The following is a 13,800-nucleotide window of genomic DNA, read 5'->3' as shown; positions in this document are numbered from 1 at the left end:
TCTTTTTCAGGATACTTGCAATTGGGTACAGGGCAGAGTAAATCCATGTCTTCTAATTTGGCATGTCTGAGTTGTGTCACTTGAGCCATTCGCCAGCCAGGGAGCCCATGTCAGACTTTGCTCTGTAGTCAGTTTGAGCCCACTGCTGGCTAACCCCCAGTCACAGATGCAGTCTTGTGTAGTGCTCTGCACACCATTTCATGCTAATATCTATCTAGTCTGAATTTGCTTTCTAGCACTAAAAACATTGTCCTGACCTCTTAATTAGAAATGTATTAATACCATTAGATTAGAAGTGTACTAGTACCAGCCATTAACTTTATACCAGCTAACAGTTCAATTTAGACTTTTATCCTCCCCCTTCTGTTTAGCATGTCCCTCTTTCTTTAAACAGAGACCTCTTTCCCTATCAGCTCCCCAGAGAGAGGCCCCCAGAACGTCACCCAAGTCCCAACAAGTTTGCTCTGAATCTGGAGTGGGGGTGGGGGAATGAAGATAAAGCTGCCTTGGGGAAAACTGCATCGCACTTCTCCTTCCTCAGACCAGCGGGAAGGGTGGGGTGAGCAGGGGAGCTGCCTGTACGTCACTTGGGATTTTTGGGGGCCAGGAGAGAAGCGTGCGGGCACTTCACTTCCTCTCCCTCGGGCTGCATGTGGCAGTGACGTGGAGGTTCGGAAGGTCCCTGACATTTCCTCCCTCGGGCTGCAGGGCAGAGTGGGTGAGATTGGGGGAAGTTGCATCTCACTTTCCAAGCCAGGGCTGGAGGGAGTCGGCGCTGCATGTCCCTCCTCTAGGCAGAAACACATTCACAGGGTGGGGTTGCTGCATTTCCCTTCTTCAGGCAGGGGCTGGTGGGACATGTCCCTCCCCCTTGTTCAGAAAGCAGTTGCTGTTACTGGAGGTGGGGGGTTGCATGTCCCGCCCCCCTCATCAATCCAGGAGAAGGAGGAGGAGTGGGTGTGCTGGTCTGAGGAACAGCTGCATATCCAGGATCGCCCTCTCCCTGAAAAGTGTGGTATTCTTCCATCGACTAAGTCCACGGGAAAGTGTTTGCCAGGAGCTGTTACTCTGCAGAAATGCTGTGTGTGCAGACCCAACTTCTGGTTTGTTCCATGCTGCTAGTTTGCTACAGTTTGGCTGAAGACGATGCAGCTTTGAGTCAGGACCAAGTGCCCTACTTTTTGAGTAAGTGAAGCAATGAGCCATGTTGAGAGCAACTAGTGCGAAGTGCAGCTGCTTTGACCAGCCCTGGGCTTAATGTTGTTGCTTTTTCCTTTTCCTCCTCCTGTCCTGCAGTTTTCCTTTTCCTTTTTGTTTTCCTCCTGTTCTGTCCTGCAGTTGTAGACTGCACTCAGCCTGTTTGGGGGATGTGTTCACACTGACAGCATGTTTACATGTGTAGCTCTTTGGCAGCAGCATGGGATTCTGGCTTTCATTTGGGAAGCGAACATAATCACCAGGTTACACTGGGAAATACTTTCCATTTTTCAAAACAGACCCCTCACCTCTTCTAGTGAGTCCTCTCTGCTTCTTCCTTCCTGTTCTGGAGAAAAGTTTCACCGCTGTGCCAGCTTCCCCCATGTCCTCTATACTGTCTTGGGGGAGAATAGTGGTGCTGTCCCAATTCCTCTGAGGGAAGCCCACTCTCCTCAGGGCTCTGTACTGAACTTTAGGGAGGGGAATGAAGATGTTCCTTTCCACACCCCAGCAATTATAAGTTTGGGGAGAAGCATAAGGATTCTTCCATGCTAGGTGCTCCCACCTGCCAGAAGGCAGAGGGATGGAGGTCTGCTCTTCTTTCCTCTGCTTTTGCGGAGGGGAATGCACATCTGTTCACCCTTCTGATAGCTTCCCCTGCTTCTCTTCTCTGCCTTTGGACATGTCTTTGCTGCAGAGTTAAGTGTTTGGGTGTTCACACCAGGGTGAACCTACCTGAGACGCAAGCAGCCACACTACAGAACCCGACTGGTGTGCGGCACTAGGACTTTGGGTGGCAAATCCCATAGTACTCTGTGCTGCGGTAAACTGAGCTGCTGCATGATTCTTTCCCAGTGAATTGTGGGAGAACTCATCTGGCTTTCTGGGCACATGGGGGAATTGTGGGAGGGAGTAGAGAACTAAGTGATCTAGCCTGTGTCCTCACTGCAGAGTAAGAGTGTTACCAGCCTGAGTGAAAGTCTCACATTCTGGCTTTAGCCTACACGTCTAGGATAGGCCAGCAGTGTGAAAGTACCATCACACTGAGAGAAAAGTCTTTTGTGTGTGGACAGGATTGGGGTTAGGGACAACTCCCAAGTAAGAGCCCTGGTTAATTCTGCAGTGAAGATGGACCTTGGTGAGAAAACAAAGATCCCTTCTCCCACCTCAATGGCTGCCTTTTATCCTGGGACAACAGACTGTAGGCTTCCCATCAGGTTTTCACCATTGCTCTCCTTCCCAGTGTCTTTTCAGAGGACAGTGAAGTTCTCCTGATTCCGAGCAACTCCCTACGACTCTCGCATCTGCTGCTTCTGAGGGGAGTAAAACTCTCTCATTACTAGCATGAGAAGTTTCCCACTGCCTTTTGTGGGAAGTGAAGGCGCCCTGTAGCAGCGTTGAACATAGTAAACAGGAACTGAGAGTGCTGATCAGTTGTTGGCCTTTTACCCCGGCAATCTGACTTTTTTTTTTTTTTTTTTGTATAGAATGATGACCTATGCATATTGCTTTATCCACAGTATGTGTTTCCTGTACTAGGCTTGCCCATCTCCCTGCATTGGATGGAGAAAAGTCAGCAATTCTACAGCGTTTGACATTTACGTTTGAAGGGCATATCAAGTGGGGTCCCACAGGGATCGGTTCTGGGTCCAGTTCTGTTCAATATCTTCATCAATAATTTAGATAATGGCATAGAGAGTACACTTATAAAGTTTGCAGATGATACTAAGCTGGGAGGGGTTGCAAGTTCTTTGGAGGATAGGATTAAAATTCAAAATGATCTGGACAAACTGGAGAAATAGTCTGAAGTAAATAGGATGAAATTCAATAAGGACAAATGCAAAGTACTTACATCACTTAGGACAGAACATTCAGTTGCACACTTACAAAATGGGAAATGACTGCCTAGGAAGGAGTACTGCAGAAAGGGATCTGGGGGTCAGAGTGGATCACAAACTAAATGAGTTAAGAGTGTAACTGTTGCACAACAGGCAAACATCATTCTGGGACGTATTAGCAAGAGTGTTGTAAGCAAGATATAAGTAATTATTGTGTAATCCACACACCTGCTGGGTGTGATGTTCTGTCCCATCTAGTGGCACCAAGACCACTTAGAGAGAGAGAGAGAGAAAATGAGTCTGTGCTACAGCCTTAGCTTACAGCCAGTTGGCCTTTAGCTCATGTGGTAGAGGCTCATGCACTAAGCTCCAGAGGTCCCCGGTTCAATTCTGCATACCAACGACCTGGGTCTGTTGGCATTACACTTGTACTTTACTCTGCACTGATGAAGCCTCAACTGGAGTCTTATGTCCAGTTCTGGGTGCCACATTTCAGGAAAAGATGTGGATAAATTGGAGAAAGTCCAGAGAAGAGCAACAAAAATGATTAAAAGTCTAGAAAACATGACCTCTGAGGGAAGACTGAAAAAATTGGGTTTGTTTAGTCTAGAAAAGAGAAGACCTAGAGGGTAGAGGCACTGGCGGGGGGCGGGGCGGGCAAGGGACTATGGCTCTCCCACTTTTTGAAAGTGGATGTGCCTGGCCCATCCACTTTTCTCATGGTCCCGAGGCCCTGCACCTGCTGGAAGCAGAGCCCAAGGCAGCTGTGAGGAGCCACGGACCCTCTAACTGTCCAGGGGGCGGGGGGGGCCCAGAGCAGCTCCGGCCTGTGTCCCCACTCCCTGGCCCCCCACCCAGGGCAGATGGAGGTTTCACAGCTCCCCACAACTGCCCAGGCGGCTCTACCATGGCTGAGCTGTGGCTCTGAGGCCCCGCCCAGCCGGAGCCAGGTTGGGGTAAGAGCCGTGTGGGCATCTGTGAGGAGCTGTAGACCCTCCACCTGCTCTGGGTAGGGGGTCTGGGGGGCAAGGACATGGCTGGGGATGCTCTTGGGGGGGGCCCGTCAAGTGGAGGGGCCCAGGCTTTCTGACCCTGCTCCAGCTTCCAGCTTGGCCAGGGGCAGGGCCTTGGGGGGAAGAGGAGGGGTGGGGGCCCCTGTCCCCCCTACTTTTGGGAAGGCTCTGCCACCCTTGGAGAGGGGACATAACCTTTTATGTACTTGAAAACTGTTACAAGGATGAGGGAGAAAAATTGTTCTCCTTAACCTCTGAGGATAGGATAAGAAACAATGGGCTTAAATTGAAACAAGGGCAGTTTAGGTCGGACGTTAGGAAAAACTTCCTGTCACGGTGATTAAGCACTGAAATAAATTGTCCTAGGGAGGTTGTGGAATCTCCATCACTGGAGATTTTTAAGAGTAGGTTAGACAAAACACTTCTCAGGAATGGTCTAGAGAATACTTAGTCCTGCCATGAGACCTCTCAAGATTCCTTCCAGTCCTATGCTTTGACTCTTCTCGTTGAGGCTTGCAAACTTGCAGAACCTCTAACTTCTTTGTTGTCCATCTTCACTGAAGGGAAGACAAGAAATAATGGGCTTGAGCTACAACGAAGAATATTTAAGTTAGATTTTAGGAAAATCTTTCCAGAGCTTAACTATGGTTATAGTTAGAATAGGCTTCCAAGGGAGGTTGTGGAATCCCCATCATTAGAGGTTTTTAAGAACACCTATCAGGGATGGTCTAGGTTTACTTGGTCCTGCATCAGCTCAGGGGGGATGGACTAGATGACCTCTCGGGGGGCCTTCTACCTCTACATTTCCATGATTCTATGAATACTCTATGGCCAAGATTTTGTGACTAATGATTTTGGGTGCCTCATTATTTGGGTGGCCAGCTTGAGCTGTATTGAACAGTCCTGATTTTTAGAAAGCGCTGAGCATGTCTCAACTGAGCATAAAAACTACTGATCGCTCTTGAAAGTCTTGGCCTATGTAGTTAACATTTTATATAACATAAAATAGGTGTCACAGTGCTGGATACTTAAAAACAAAAACGAGAGAGAGTATGTTCAGAAGTACTAGCCTTAAATAAAAGGGTGGGGGGGTTTGCATTGGGCTATGAAGGATGGCTGAGAGCTTAATGCATTTTTTTTTCATGCCACCAGCCACTTGGAACAATTTTCTTGTCTTTGGAGTACCAGTTGTTTTTAATATTTTACATGTAATTTGAAAAATAATTTCAAAGTTCTTTGTAAAAGCTAAGCATGTTTTAATTCAAATGGTCAAAACTAAGGCCCTGGTCCTGTGTAACGTATAATGCTTTTTTGCAGATTATCTTGAACTGAAACCTCTTTTTTCCCCAGACAAAGGGATGTTTATTATCCAAAGTGAACATCTCAACCTGTGCATTAAAGCAGATACAGTTAAACTTGTTCTTGAAGACTGCAATCAACTTTCCAAATATATGTTGTGGAAATGGGTATCGAAACGTCATCTTTTCAACATAGGCAGAAGCACTTGTCTAGGACTGAACATCAGTAATGAAGAGCAACCATTAAGCCTATTAGAATGTGATTCTGCTCAGCATTCATTATGGTGGAACTGTAATGGAAAGCTGTTGGTTGGTGCATCACAATACAAACTAGCAGCTGAAAATGGCAAACACATTGTGGCAAAAAGAATCACTAATCACGAGTGGAAGCAATACATGTCCTATGATGAAGATCTTTGTGAACGTCCATTTCAAGGTAAAAATAAAACAGTCTCCATTCGCATTGCCATTAGAATTTTGTAGTTTCCCTGAAGCAAGGTGAGACATTATCATTTCTGATCTGTATCATGTATCATCATCATTCCTGACCTGTATCATGCTGAGTCTTTAAATTAGTGGTGGGGGGGTGTTTTTTTTATATACAGTATTATAAAGCACCACAAGTTGGATCAGGATCCCAGTATTAGAAGCCCTATGATTTTAAAAATCCTCAGGCAAACTACAAATAATCGTGAGATTTGATTTTTAAAAAAGCATAAAGTACTTTGAGTCTGGTGCTGACTTTCAAATTCTTCACAGATCCCATCATTCCCTCCCTCCCCTTCCATTTCAGTGCATGCATTTATGTTTCAAGAGGGAAAAGTCAACCTCAAACACAAAACGTGTGTGTACAAATGTCAGGAGGGAATTTCTCTATCTTCCTCCTGACATGGACTCCATATATCCCTCTCTCCTTCTCTGACCCCCTGTTCACCTTTCCTAAGCGCTCCGCACTCCCTTCCCCAGTTTCTTTCCTTTCCCTGTGTAAATTGCAGTCTGCCCTCTTCTTGGTAATTCCAGTCGCACCCCGTTGCTCCCTGGCAGGCTCCAGAAGCTCCCTCTTCCTAACCCAGGCAAGCCCAAGCAAGCTGCCACATGTTCCCTCTCCCCCAACCCCTGAAGGCTCCAGCAGCCTTCATCACCTGTGCAGATTCCAATGCCCTCCTCCAACCAGCCCTATTCCTATTCCTCCTCCCTTTCAGGCACCATCAGCTGTCCTCCCGTCTCGATCCTCCAGGGGAAGTGGCAGTCCCTGTTCTCTCCTGAGCCTGCCGCTTCTCTCTTCTATAGCACAGCTACCAAAGAGGGAACTGCAGGCAGCACAGGAGCATTCCTGAGTATGTGGAAGCACTAGCAGCTGTGTGCAGTTTCCAGGTGCCTCTTTGTTCTGAGTAGGGCAGAGCCCCAGAATAGTAGAGCCACCCCATTGCCCCACCAAGCCCAGCAGTAGTGACCTCACCTCCCCAGTGCAGTGAGAGCAAGTTAGTGAAGATATAGGCTCCTGTCTGTAAGATACAAAATTGACTAGAGGTCACAATTCAGTGTAGCAATATGAGTACTGGCAACCTCGAGATCTGGATTTTGAACACCAGAAACACTGGGGTATGGAGATTGGTATTTTGGTTTTCCTATTAGAAAGAGAGGGACCCAGAGCAAATTTCAGGATCCAGGCTCAGATTTCAAACATTTAAAGTTTAGGGGTATTTTGATCTGGTGTTGGCTAACTGGTGGGTGTGGCATATAAACTAAAGAGTATAGGTTTCCATATTTGCAGACCATACAAGCATCCAAATATGTTAACATTCATAAAAAGAATACAAAGATACAGAGATAAAATTGTTTCACTGTCACATTTCCAGCATGAGCTGAACATTTGACCCCTCACTCAGTCTCTCCATGACGACCCTTTTCAAGTGACGGCCAGCAACTGCACTTCTCTCCTGCAATTTATCCCACTGTTAGGCTGATTCTCCAGATTACAGCACCCCATTTTGCAAAACCATGTTTGCTCAGCAGGTCCAACTAGGTTTGGCCCCTGAGATAGACTTCCTGTCGGGAGCTGTAAGCAGCATAAAAATGCAGTGAGTTAGAACAGCTTCATTAAAACAAAATAGTATTTATGCATCTATAGAAACATAGCAATCAGAGTGAAAAGGTGTAAAACAACAAAAAGGCCTAAACAAACATTATCTTACTTAATCTCAGCATTTCTCTCAAGATTTAGGTAGGCCTGGCTCATCCCTGTGCTCCAACATCTGGGAGAGGAGGATCGGTGTCTTCTCAGCAATCACTGCCCCCTTCCGTCTCCCTCTGAGGTTCAGGGCTGAGGCTTTAATCCATCCTAAATCCCTTTACTTCATTTTTCCCCACTTGGATTCCCCCACCCTTTTGGGGTTGCTAAGCCAGCCTGCTGATCAGAGCATGATAGGGATAAATCTTCAAAGGTATTGACACCTATATCGTTTAAATACCGGTGATTGGCTACTTCCAGCCATTGATTTTGGGTTCCTGCTGATGTGTAAAAAATCACTCAGGACTGATAGCATGATAGTAATCAAATAGAATGAGGTATGTATAATATTCATAAAAATAATACAGCTATCTCCCATGTTTATCACACTGCCCGTTAACGTTGTTGGGCTTTGAACGAGATTCATAGTGAATAAATTACTCTCCCACCCTTTTTGAGGCAGACTGCCATCAGCTCTGGGAAACTAACACTGTGTATGCTGTGCCTGAGGTGTAGACAGAGTACTTTGATCTCCAGGCTATCAGTCCAGCACTTTTCACAAATATTAGTTTCATGCAAAAGAAAAAAAAGGGGTGCTTTAAAAATTCCCCTTTACTGAAGGTCAATACTGTGAAGTTAATAAATTATTTAGTGAGGTAAAGCTTCTTTGCAGCTTTCAGATGTACTTAATTTTTTCAATATTTTGTTAATGAAAATGTAGTAGGAAAAATATCTAGATTGTTTTGTAAAGGCATTAACCAAAGATATCGTGAATTCAAATCGCATTGGTTACTCTTCCCCAAAGTCAGATTGTTACCATTCACACTGTAAAATATTTTTTCCTTTGCTAAAATACACTTATTAAAATTCTAGTGTCAAGGAACTATAGAAGAGAGGAATAAACAGGGAAAATTCAAGAACATAGAAATCCATAAAATTCTTGGGGGTTAAATTGTTTGGCCTTGAATATATACAAATAAGGCTATGATGTTCAAAGCCCCCCTGCGCTTGAAAATGTATCTAAAAGGATTTGTGCATGCAGATCAGGCAATTGCATGGACATTTTTATATACAATTAGTCACAAATGCAGATTTTGTATGTATAATTACTTTTTGCATATACATTTTTATAGTAGTAAATCAGGGCCACAGTTCTGAAAAATTGCCTGAAAGTCTTAGGTTGAATGGAATTGTTTAAAAAATAAACTTCTGCTGATGTAGGGTATGCAGCTGTAGTCTTAATAACAGCATTGCTGTGATATCAAGTTTAAAAAAAAAGTAGAAAAGAAACTAATATTTGACTGATACAGATTTTCCATTTCCCTAACCTGATTTTATTCCTTTTTATTTTATTTATTGTAGAAACATATACCCTGCTGGGAAATTCTCTTGGTTTCCCTTGTATTTTTCCATTTAAATATAAGAACAAATGGTACTTCGAATGTACCAGAGAGAGCAGGGAATTTTACTGGTGTGCCACAACAAGTCAGTATGAACGAGATGAAAAATGGGGGTTTTGCGCAAATGCTGGTAGGTACTGCTTTTCTTCTGTTTTGTAATAAAAGTTTGTCTGATGTCATACACTAGTTCAAGGAGAGCAAGCTGTTTTATGAATTGCAAGATCATTGCCATTCTGTTAGTATGGATGTTTCTTCAAAGAATTATAGCCATTACTATAATTCTTTATGCTTATCTCGGAGACCCAAATCCAGATCCCTAGACCAAAATATGAATACAAGGGATGTCCACTAACCTCCACTGACTATACCCTTGCCTTTCTACCAGCCCACCCATCCAGACTATCTATGGAGACTTTCTCCACAGCATGCAGGTGGATGATGATTCATTCTGTACAGGGCCTTGACTGTTTTTGACTACAGCATACCTTTTAAACTGCTTTTGGTCACGCACTGCCTTTAACAGGCTCAGTATTTGGCATTTGGTTCTGCCCCCTTCCGGGGGAGCTGCAGTTCACTGTCTAGCCACTTCCTTCTGTGGCAAGCGCAGTCTACTGTTTAGCCACTTCCCCAGTGGCGAGGAGCAGGGCGGGAGGGACCCTGTAGATAGCAGCCACTTACTGCATCCCCTCTGTCTTCCCTGTGGCCCAAGCACCCTCTTTGTTCTAGCCTCAGGGCCTCAGCCTGCGGCACTGCTACATCCGGGTGCTTGCTGCCCTCAGCCTGCAAGGCAGCCAGTCTACCCCAGTCTACCTTCGTCCTCAAGCTCCAGGGAGTGACTCCTTCTGCTCTGCCCTGCAGCCCTTCTTATATGAGCCTGCTGGGCCATGATTGGCTGTTCCCCTCAGACCCATTCTAATTAGTTGGCTCTGGCACAGCCTCCCTAGGGCTGCTTTTAACCCGCTTTCTGATAGTGTGGGGCAACTGCCCCATCACAGATATCAAAAGACACATCATGACACCAAAGACCACCCACTGCCAAATTTCAAATCCCCACTCCAAAGCCAAGGGGACATCAGCTTTTTGAAGGAAAAGGTCTCCAGAATTTCTTAACATTGGTAGGTCAACATATTTTCCCCTACTTATGTTCCCGAAAACAGCTGAGCTATTTTGGCCAGATTTCCCCCCCCCCCCAAATATTCTGCCTGAGACAGACAAACAAGGTGGAAAATTGAAGCCCAAATGGTTAGAGTTCAGCAAAGTAATAATCAAGTGAAAACAGGGTTTTATAATGGGGAAATATCAGGAAATCTTAATAAGCAGTACTATCAGCCTTGCCTTCATTAATTGTTCATGATGTGTTTCATCCCTTAACAGAGAGTCCTCTTGGGTACTGGGTAACGGGAGATGTAACTACCTTTCCCCTCTCGCTGTGGGGATGGGGGTTAGCCCAGTTCCTACAAAATTCACTGTGAGTTAGTTTCACCATTACGCTTGTAGGAGCTGGTGCAAATTGTTATAGCTCTGACTGCTGTGAAGCTATGACAATTTACACCAGGTGAGGACCTTCCCCCTAGTACTCACTAACATTGTGAAAAGCTGAACAGTTAATTTACATTGGCGGAAAGTCTCCTTTAAAATTCACATAACATCCTATTTCCTTGTGTGATTTTAACACTGGAACATTGAAAATTAGTTCAAACTCATGCTTCAATAGCATTTTCACTTTTGTGTTCAACATAAACTAGATTGTTATAGCATTCTCTGTAATTGTCTTGTTGCATCGTGTTGTTTTTAACTGATTTTCACACAGAGCCTGGTAGTGATATTTTTTGGGAGAAGAACCCTGACACCCAAATTTGGTATCAGTTCAATCTTTTTTCTATTCTTTCTTGGAATGAGGCACGTGTTGCCTGTCAGACACAAGGAGGAGATTTGCTGAGTATCACAGACATGGCAGAACAGAAGTATATAAGCGGTGAGTAGATGTGTAGTTATGTTAAAACTTACTTAAATATATATTTTGCTTGTTTAGCTGGGCAGTTCTATTGATTTCAGAAGGGCTAGGATTTCATCCCTTGTATCAAATACTGCTCTTTATTAGAAATGGGCCCCAACCAAAAGTCGGACCCAAACATCCCAGACTACGGAGAAGTTCCGACCCAAGTCTAGATCAAAACTTTACAGCTTTGGGATATTTCAGTCAGGTTGCCTGAGGAGCCGGCTGTATAGAGTGGCTAGTCATTGCTAAGACCTAGACCTGTGGAGCCCGAACCAGTGAGTTCATGCAGAGGGGTTTCCATAGATTTGCAAAGAGGTGCTGCAACATAGCCACCAATATCTAGCATATACACCTCTTTTTCTTACCCACTTCTGTTTTCAGGTCCTTTCCACACCATTTGTTCCAGTGAAATTCTTTTTAAAATCTGAGTGCAAGTAAGCTATGGGCTTAACAAACAAAGTCCAAGGTTTACGTATGTGTTACTCCAGGATATAGTTATTGTATTTAATCCTTTCCCCTCCCAAATGGTTTACCATAAGGCTTATTATTTCATTCTTGAAACTGAAGCCTTTTTGGAAGCATGCTGAGGTGTATCTGGCCTTTGCAGCTCCATACAGGTAGCCCTGTAGTCCTATACATCCCAACCCAGGAAGCAGTGAAGTGACAAGAAAGGAACAGCAGAGGTGGGTCCTCCAGGCCTGCTTAGAGAAACCTCATGGAAGCAGCCAATCAGAGCCCAGTAGCCTTAACTAAAAGAAGCTGCAGGACCTTAGGAGGTCAGTTTCTGGCTGAGACCAGAGGACTGAAAAAGGGTGCTCCTCTCTTGACTGGAGGTAGAGAAGAACCTGAGGGAATTGGGCCTGAGATAAGGTTGAAGATAAAAGGGGCCCAGTAGGATGAGACCCAGGAAAATAGCAGTGACAGATTGGAGTAAGTAGTACGTGACTTCTGTTCATAGTTGGAACCCAGAGTAGTGGGTGAGTCCAGGTACCCCTAATAGCCACAGTTTAAGTATGTAAACCCCAAGTAGAGGACTGGCCTTGTTTTGGACCCTAAACAAAGCGCTGAATTTATAGCACCCAAAGCCAGGGCTGAAGACCCTAGCGAGGGCAAATAGACTGTTTGTTATTGGACTCTTTAGTACCCCAGAAAGGGCTTCATTTGGACTTTGTGACCTGGCTGGAGGGCCAAGCCCCTGAAGACCTGCCGAAGTCAGCTGGCAGCCTTCAGGGGGTGCCAGACGTGAGAAAAGGACTGCATTACCACACATAGGTACTCGGAGGTGATCAGGCAGTGAATGCCCTGATTACAAATTTGTGCCAGAAGTGGGATTCAAATCCCAATCCCATCAAGGTAGGATGAAGAGACAGGGTTAAGCATTTAACTGCATCGAGTATGAGATGTCTGATATCCAAGATCTGAAGACATGAGGGAGATTCCCACACTTGCACCATTCTGTTTAGATGACAAATTTGAGGAACTGTCCCACATTGAGGTGTCAGTAGAGGAGGTTTTGAAACAAATTAATAAATTAAAGTGTAATAAGTCACGAGAACCAGATGGAGTTCCCCCAAGAGTTCTGAAAGAACTCAAATATGAAATTGCAGAACTGCAAAGTGTGGTATCTAACCTATCACTTAAAATCAGCTTCTGTACCAGATGACGGGAGGATAGCTAATGTGACACAAATTTTTTTTTTAAAGGTTCCAGAGAGGTTCTCTGAAATCCTGGCAATTTCAGGCCAGTAAGCCTAACTTCAGTGCCAGGCAAATAGGTTGGTTGAAACTATATTAAAGAACAGAATTATCAGACACATAAATGAACACGATTTGTTGGAAAGAGTCAGCATGGCTTTTGTAAAGGGAAATCATGCCTCATCAATCTATTGGAATGCTTTGGTGGGGCGGGCAACAACTATGTGCACAAGGGTGATCCAGAAGAGATAGTGTGCTTGGAGTTTCAGGAAACCTTTTATAAGGTCCTACACCAAAGGCTCGTAAGCAAAGTAAGCAGTCATGAGATAAGAGGGAAGATCCTCTCATGGATCAGTAACTGGGTAAAAGATAGGAAACAAGGGCAAGAATAAATAGTCAATTTTCACAGAGGAGAGAGGTAAATAGTGAGATCCCCCAAGGATCTGTACTGGGACCTGTGCAGTTCAACATATTCATAAATGACCTAGAAAAGGGGATAAATAGAGGAAGTGGCACAATTTGCGGACAGTACAAGGTTACTCAGGATACGTAAGTCCAAAGCTGACTGTGAAGAGTTATAAAGGGATCTCATAAAACTGGGTGAGAGGCAATGCACTGGCAGATGAAGTTCAATGTTGATAAATGCAAAGTAATGCACACTGGAAAACATAATGCCAGTTGTACATACAAATGATGGGGTCTAAATTATGTCACCGCTCAAGAAAGATTTTGGCGTGATCATGAATAGTTCTCTGAAAACATCTGCTCAATGTGCAGCGGCAGACAAAAAGCTAACAATGTTATGCGCCATTAGGAAAGGGATAGATAATAAGACCGAAAATACCATAATGCTACTTTTGTAATCCATTGTATGCCCGCATAGCGAATACTGCGTACAGTTCGGGTTGCTCCATCGCAAACAAGATATATTGGAATTGGAAAAAGTACAAAGAAGGGCATGGAACAGCCTCCATATGAGGAGAGATTAAAAAGACTGGGACTGTTCAGCTTAGAAAAGGGACAACTAAGGTGGGATATGGTAGAGGTCTGTAAAATCATGACTGGTGGGGAGAAGGTAAATAGAGGAGTGTTATTTACATTTTCACATAACACAAGAACCATGGGTCACCC

General features: G+C 44.6%; 1 protein-coding gene across 3 annotated transcripts in view; it reads left to right on the top strand.

The window, feature by feature from the left end:
* Positions 1-582: 582 nt before the first annotated feature.
* The window catches only part of PLA2R1 (phospholipase A2 receptor 1), a 73,042-nt gene continuing 59,824 nt past the window's right edge, over positions 583-13,800 (top strand). The window contains exons 1-4 of one of the 3 annotated variants that reach the window (XM_084643708.1): positions 583-1,185; positions 5,399-5,782; positions 8,939-9,106; positions 10,787-10,951. In XM_084643708.1, coding sequence (XP_084499834.1) covers positions 1,077-1,185; positions 5,399-5,782; positions 8,939-9,106; positions 10,787-10,951 — 826 coding nt within the window. In that variant the 5' untranslated portion in view covers positions 583-1,076. Of the gene's footprint in view, positions 1,186-5,398; positions 5,783-8,938; positions 9,107-10,786; positions 10,952-13,800 lie in introns of those variants that run through there. The other 2 variants (XM_084643707.1, XM_084643709.1) reach the window with 2 other exon arrangements.

The sequence above is a fragment of the Lepidochelys olivacea genome, assembly GCF_965140295.1.
Source record: "Lepidochelys olivacea isolate rLepOli2 genome assembly, chromosome: 11".
Lineage (NCBI taxonomy): Eukaryota > Metazoa > Chordata > Testudines > Cheloniidae > Lepidochelys > Lepidochelys olivacea.
The sequence above is the reverse complement of the archived record's forward strand: the minus strand, read 5'-3'. Positions and strand labels throughout refer to the sequence as shown.